Source organism: Artibeus jamaicensis, unplaced genomic scaffold (assembly GCF_021234435.1).
Source record: "Artibeus jamaicensis isolate MK-2021 breed Jamaican fruit bat unplaced genomic scaffold, CSHL_Jam_final contig_1015, whole genome shotgun sequence".
NCBI lineage: Eukaryota > Metazoa > Chordata > Mammalia > Chiroptera > Phyllostomidae > Artibeus > Artibeus jamaicensis.
In genome coordinates, this window is record NW_026521194.1 from 8,119,905 (window position 1) to 8,127,460 (window position 7,556).

Here is a 7,556-nt window from a genome sequence, read left to right on the forward strand (position 1 = left end):
CCCTCTCTACATCAGGAGGTCAGTTGTCTTCTTTGGTGTTGACGGAGTTTCCTGGAAGCTACGCCCAGCCTGTCCGCAACCCTTCTCCCATTGTTGCTATCACTGCGCCACTGTTCTGCTTTGATGCCAGCTCCAGGTCTCTCTAAACCCAAACTGCCTTCCTGAAGCAGATAAAGCCCCAATGTATAGGGTGAATGGACACCAGCTATGTCAGACTGTGTCAGCTACATCAGACCCCTCTGAGGCACCATTTCACACCCTTCAGGCCTCACCAGGCTCTGGTTGCAGTTGTGTGAGGCTCGGACCAACTTCACACACGTGCGATTTAACAGCACCTTACTTCCTGTCCTGGGGATTCTCTGTTGACCCTGCAGCTCACGTGTGTATGTGTGTGTAACCCGGAAGTGCAGGGGGGTTCATGCTTAATGGGCTGAAGGCTTAACCAATGGAAGGATGGAGTTAGTGCATAGATTCCCCCTCCCTCACCACCACTCCTACACCCTCACCCAAGGAATAGTGCTTAGATGCCTTTTATTCAACTGCATCTACACCAGGGTGAATTCTCCCTCTTTCTCTGCTTTACTCCCCTCTGCCCTCATTCTGCTTCTGGAATTGCACCCTTTGTTATTGTAAAGTCTGAAATCAGATCTACTTCCTGGGGAGCCCAAGGTTAAGATACCAGTCTTCCTAACTCTCATTAAGAAGAAGCTTCGACACACACCCCCCATGGTTTTTCCCAAGAGAAGAAGATATTTGGGAGACAATAAGGTCACAGCACTTTATTTAGGGCAAACATGAAGGATTCCCCTAGTATTCATCTCCCTCCTCCTCTTCTCCCTCCCCCTCCACACTATCCATGCCCACTTCCTCGTAATCCTTCTCCAGGGCAGCCATATCCTCCCGGGCCTCAGAGAACTCACCCTCCTCCATGCCCTCCCCCACATACCAGTGCACAAACGCCCTCTTGGCGTACATCAGGTCGAACTTGTGGTCCAGACGGGCCCAGGCCTCCGCAATGGCGGTCGTGTTGCTCAGCATGCACACGGCACGCTGCACCTTGGCCAGGTCACCCCCGGGCACCACAGTGGGCGGCTGGTAGTTGATGCCAACCTTGAAGCCCGTGGGACACCAGTCCACAAACTGAATACTGCGCTTGGTCTTGATGGCAGCGATGGCGGCGTTGACATCCTTGGGCACCACGTCCCCACGGTACAGCAGGCAGCAGGCCATGTACTTGCCATGACGGGGGTCGCACTTCACCATCTGGTTGGCCGGCTCGAAGCAGGCGTTGGTGATCTCTGCCACCGACAGCTGCTCGTGGTACGCCTTCTCTGCAGAGATGACTGGCGCGTAGGTGGCCAGGGGGAAGTGGATGCGCGGGTAGGGCACCAGGTTGGTCTGGAACTCCGTCAGGTCCACATTGAGGGCCCCGTCAAAGCGCAGGGAAGCTGTGATGGAGGAGACGATCTGGCCGATGAGGCGGTTCAGGTTGGTGTAGGTGGGGCGCTCGATGTCCAGGTTGCGGCGGCAGATGTCATAGATGGCCTCGTTGTCCACCATGAAGGCACAGTCTGAGTGCTCCAGGGTGGTGTGGGTGGTCAGGATGGAGTTGTAGGGCTCGACCACGGCTGTGGACACCTGGGGGGCTGGGTAGATGGAGAACTCCAGCTTGGATTTCTTGCCATAGTCGACAGAGAGCCGCTCCATCAGGAGGGAGGTGAAGCCGGAGCCGGTGCCCCCACCGAAGCTGTGGAAAATGAGGAACCCTTGGAGTCCTGTGCACTGGTCAGCCTAGAAGGTGAAGGCAAAGATAATTCGGGGTGTGAAACACAGCTGACAAACAGGAAAGAACCAGCTTTCGCTGTTTCAAATTCCCCAGAAGGGAAATCCTTGGAAGACTTTTCCAAGAGCACAAAACAGATCCTCATAAAGTCAGCCCACTTTCTCTTCCTCACTCCTTTTTCTCTCTAAAACCTCCGAGGTCCCTAACAGACAGTTCTCTCGAACCTTGTAACATAGTTATTTTTGTCATCGTACTTTGCCAGCTCCACTCATACCTGTGTCTCCCTGATTAATTTCAGATGTTTCTGGAGGCCTTTCTCTACTGAGATCAACACTCCAGGAGGTTAAAACAAAGTCTATCATAGAGCCTTGGGCCAGCATTACTTGGACCCCTGTTTTTCACAGGGCCTCTGCCCACGCCCTTATAATACAAGGTGATATTCTGGGAGTGCTTATGGATCCCCATTGCTTGGCCAGGCAGCCCATGGACAGGTCTGCCCTGGCGGCCACACTGCCCAGCATTGGGCCTGTTGCTATGGAAGATAAAGAAGACACCCAGCCCCAGCCTTCATCCCATACTCTGCCTCCCCTGATCAGAGTGCAGGGCCCGGATCCCACGTGTTTAGGACTTTTCCAGGAGGCCCTCCTAAGGGCCGAAGCTGCCCTTCCTCTCCTGGGCTCCGGACTGTGCAACAGGAATCTGCAGCCTTCAGCCCTTCTCTCACCAGCTTTCGAATCCGGTCCAGCACCAGGTCAATGAGCTCCTTTCCAATAGTGTAGTGGCCACGGGCATAGTTATTGGCAGCATCTTCCTTGCCTGTGATGAGCTGCTCTGGATGGAAGAGTTGGCGGTATGTGCCTGTCCGAACTTCATCTGCAATGAAGACAGTTTTAGGCCCTCTCTTCTTGCAGCCTGGCTCCCAGACCCACAGGGTACCCAGTAGAAGTGGGGTCTCTAGGCCCTGAGTCCTGCTCTGGAGGAGCCCCATTCAGGCTGCTGCTATTGCCCTTGATTTTAAGTGTTCATCAATAAGAAGGAAAGGGATGCGGGGTGACAATGAGGTGCTGGAGCTGAGCGACAGGGGTTCTTCAGATCTGGAGTTCTGACTGGCTGTAGCAATTGGGAACCAGACTCCTGTGCTCTCGGCTACAGAGAAGGACTTGCATGGTGCCTGGGACAGGGCCGCAGCAGAGACGGGCCATCTCTCACCAATCACGGTGGGCTCCAGGTCCACAAACACCGCCCGGGGCACGTGCTTTCCAGCCCCAGTTTCACTAAAGAAGGTGTTGAAGGAGTCATCCCCTCCCCCGATGGTCTTGTCGCTGGGCATCTGCCCATCTGGTTGGATCCCATGTTCCAAGCAGTAGAGCTCCCAGCAGGCATTGCCAATCTGCACTCCGGCCTGCCCCACGTGGACTGAGATGCATTCACGCTGAAAGGACAAAGGGCAGAAAACACCCTCAGCAGAGAGAAGGGTACCATGTCTGGACACAATTCCTGCCTTCCTTCCTTCCTTCCTTGAGTGGTTGTCTGGCTGAGGGCATAGGCTCCTGGACTCTGTTCTCCTTGCCCCACCTCCTGTGGCTAAGCATTTACTGGTGGCAGTGAGCACCAACAGGCATTGGTGGGGGTGGGGGTGGGGAGCACTGGGCCAAAACCCTCAGGGGAAGCAGAGATGTGGGCAGGTCTCAGATTATAGATTCTCACTCAGTGACTAAGCATCTTGAAGAATGTTGAAGGGATCAGATGAGTCTGGTAGAACACAAAAGTCAACCCACTCCTGTTCAGAAAGAAATCAGGGACCACTGGTGTGGGAAGCAAGATTCAAGTGAAGTTTTGGGGGTCAGAGACAAGGAACAGGCCCTGGCTGAAGAGGCTCAGTGGGTTGGGTGTCATCAAAAGGTCACCAGTTCAATTCCGGGTCAGGGCAATGTGCCTGGGTTGCCTGCCAGGCCCCCCACTTGGGGGCATTGGAGAGGCGACCAATCAATGTTTCTCACACATTGATGTTTCTCTCCCTCTCTTTCTCCCTCCCTTCCCCTCTCTCTAAAAATAAAGAAATAAAATATTTTTAGAAAGGAAAAGGTTTATAAAAGCAGAAAGAGCCCTGGATTCATGTGGCAGCCAGAAATGCCAGTGAGGAAGGAAAAAGTGAGCCTGGAACAGAGGTGCACATTCTGCCCTTTCCTCTCTCGGGTGTGCGTGGTTCTGGAGCCTGGTGGGACTGTGGGGGGAAGGTCTTCCCCATTCGGTTCCAGGCTGGTAATCAAAGAACTCTTGGCCCCTGAAGCAGGACTGGGATAAGCCTGATGTTCTAAGGAAAGAGAAAGAAAGGTCGGAGTCCTTCCTGGGGAGACCCCTGAGAATCAAGAAGGCTTGACCCTCCGGCTCCACCAAAGATTTATTGAGCCTCTACCATGTTCTGAACATGCCTGACACTGGGAACACGTGACAACTACCACTCAGTCAGGGAGGCTCACTGTCTAGGGAAGGGAGAGGTTCGTACGGTAACAGATGTATGTCAGGGTGGTGAGTGGGGCGCCAGGCGCATCTCCCAGGGCGCCTTTCTGGTGCTACCAGAGTGCCTCTCTGCTTGAGAAGAAACTGCCAGACTTGAAAAACAAAATGAACACATTCACCAAATTTCCCCAAATGAGAAGACTTAACAGTGTGAAGGAAGTGGAGAAATGTGGACTCTCAACACTGCTTTCAGAAGCCTGAATTGATGTACCTCAAATTAAGAAGGATCATATGATACCATACCATTTATATAAATCTTTAACTTATTTAAAAAATACTAGGCATCATTTACAGATAAATGTATATATTCACTATAAGGTCATATAAAATGTGTGTATATTGCAAAAATAAAGAAAGCGAAGGAAAATCCTAGCACTAAATTTGCAATAATGATTCTCTTTGGTACAGGTGAATGAAATTGAAAAGACATTCTATTTCTTTTTCTTTTTTTAAAAGATTTTATTTATTTTTCTTTAGAGGGGAAGGGAAGGAGAGAAGGAGAGAAATATCAGTGTATGGTTGCCTCTAATGTGTCCCCTGCTGGGAACTGGCCTGCAACCCAGGCATGTGCCCTGACTGGGAATCGAACCCCAATCCTTAGTTTGCAGGCCCATGCTCAATCCACTGAGCTACACCAGCCAGGAAGACATTCTGTTTCTTAAGGTAGGTAGCAGGTGTTCATTGTATTAGTCTTTATACCTTTCTGTATGTCTAAAATAGTTCATAATTTTTTTTTAAGATTTTATTTATTTTTATAGACAGAGGGGAAGGGAGAGAGAAAGAGAGGGAGAGAAACATCAATGTGTGGTTGCCTCTTGTGCGACCCCTACTGGGGACCTGGCCCACAACCCAGGCATGTGCCCTGACTGGGAATCAAACTGGCGACCATTTGATTCAAAGGCCCAAGCTCAACCACTGAGCTACACCAGCCAGGGCTAAAATAGTTCATAACTTTTTAATGAGGATGCTTTCTCCATGAATTCAGCATGTCGGGGACATTTTTAATGACATAAGGGCATTGACTATGGTTTTTAGGTGGCTGGGACTGATCCATCGATCATTTGTAACCCAGCCCCTTTACTTCTCCACTAATCCTGAACAGGAGTTTTCACCTCTCTGTCGATGTCTTCCCTTATAATATGGGGCAATAGTAAGAGCCCCCTCCTAGAACTCCCCTGCGGATTGAATGAAAGAGTGCGTGCGTGTTGCCTGGCTCTTTTAATGACACTTGCTAGCGTGCACCATATGTTGGGTCCCCCTACAAACTCCCCTACCCCTCGGTTGCTGGTGTCATAGTAAGAGAAGTTAATGAATTAATCTGGGAGGGATTTAGAGACCCGAGGAGTTCAGAAATCCCCTGTCCCAGAGAGAGCGCTGACTCAGCTGCTCAGCTCACTAACCACCTGGCAAGGCCACGGCCGGCTGCTGCGCACCTCTGAGCCCGGCCAGGCTCTATTACAAAGCCAGGTGCTGTCATTGCCCCCACAACTGCTGGTTCACGTAAGGCATTTCTGACCCCTTGGGTGTGCCTGAAGTGCTGGATCAATGGCCCTTATGGTGGGACTGCAGGTTTGGGGCAAAGAAAGCCCCTGGTGTCACGCAGACTTGGCCTCAAAGCCCCATCTGTCTACGACTACAAATTACTTCACCTCGGCTGTCCCAGCTCCTTTTTCTTGACTGTAAAAATAGCATAATCTCATACCTGTATGCAACAAGCTTTGTCATTAGGTCGATTAGTTCCCATATATTATTAAGCTTTAATTAGGTTCCAGACACTATGCTAAGTGCTTCACATACATTATTATACATTATTTCATTTGATCTTCACAACAACCCCCCGGGTAAGTACTTTTATTAACCCATTTTATAGATGAGCAAATTGACTCTCAAAGAGGTTAAGCAAATAGCTCATGAGCAAAATGAGGACTATTTGAAGCTGGGACACCCGGCCCCAAACATGCTCTTAACTGCTCTTCTCTCCTGCCTGGTCTGGAGACAGGTTAAAGATATCAATTGATCCCACGCCTAGCCACCTCTCAATGACTGGGAGCACCCTCTCTCTCCCTCCTCCTCCTCCCTCTCCCCACTGGTATGTAACTGCAGTTGGGCAGGGCTATGAGGATGCATCCCCACAGCTGGGAGGTGGGGCCCAGGCTTTGTAGGGTAGTGCCTTCGGTTTGTGCCCCAGTCCCGCTGACCCCACACTCCCTACCCCTAAGCCCAGAGCCCCTTAGCAGCCCTGCTCCTGAGCCCAGGCTCACACCCACACCCTGGTTTCCATCACCCTGTCCTTCAGCCCCTGCACATGCCCCCCACGTACCAACACTTTTAGGAAGGGGCACAAAGTCTCCTTCTCCCTTCCCCACACAATCTGTCCACACGCTGTAGCCCCATGAGTATCTGGACTCCCAAAGGTCCCTCACACCACCCACCTGAGCCCACTGGGACCCTCACTTGCATGTTCAGCCCCCCTCCTCTGCTCACCATGCTATTCAGTTGGGAGCTGGCTGGGGTTGTCCGTCTGCTGCTGGATGGAAAACAGGGAAGGGTCTAGGGTCTTTGAGAGACCCACAGCCTCTGGCCTCCTTATACTTTCTGGTCCGTTCTCAGGGTGGGAATGTTGTTAGAAACATCCCCAGGAGGGCAGGTCTGTTGACTTGGTTACCAAGCAGCAGGCAAGTCCTGGGCCTGGGCCCAAATAGGGGAGCGAGGTGGATGTGGGTGGGGTTATGAAGAGTCTGTGGGGAACTAGAAATAAGGAGTCCTGGTACAAGAGGTCAACCTCAGAGCCTTCTGGGTAAGAACACACGATACTGGAGCTCAGTGTTAGCTCCATCTCTAGCGTTAAATTTTTTTGCCTTTTTTCTCATCTGCATAACAGGGAGAGGTAGTATTGTGAGGAATAAACAACAAAGTTTCTTAAGTGCTTTGCCCAGAATTGCTGTTGTTCTCCATGTAGGGAGCAGGCTGATGAGCAGGGCTCAAGGCTGTCAGTGATTCTCCCTATTTCTGTGCAAGTTGCTGCTGGTCCACCTTGGCCTGATTTCTCCACAGAGGAATTCGCCCTATGGCTTTAGGCAAAATTATGAAATCAGAATGTCGATCTCTCCCATCTGTATGCATGTTGTAGTTGTTATGGCAGCTTCGCCCCTTATCTCCTTCGAGTCCCTCAACAACATTGTGAGGTAAGCAGGGCAGGGCTTCTATTCCCAAGACGAAGAAAAGGAAATGGAAGCCTCCTCTGTGTTGCCCA

General features: G+C 51.2%; 1 protein-coding gene across 1 annotated transcript; it reads right to left on the reverse strand.

Moving 5' to 3' along the window:
• Positions 1–794: 794 nt before the first annotated feature.
• Positions 795–6,883, reverse strand: LOC119056902 (tubulin alpha-1D chain). Its single transcript, XM_037155500.2, has 4 exons — positions 6,788–6,883; positions 2,993–3,215; positions 2,508–2,656; positions 795–1,791 (listed from the first exon to the last, which is right to left on the reverse strand). The coding sequence occupies exons 1-4, from the start codon at positions 6,788–6,790 to the stop codon at positions 808–810; spliced, it is 1,359 nt and encodes a 452-aa protein (XP_037011395.1). The 5' UTR covers positions 6,791–6,883; the 3' UTR covers positions 795–807.
• Positions 6,884–7,556: the final 673 nt, after the last annotated feature.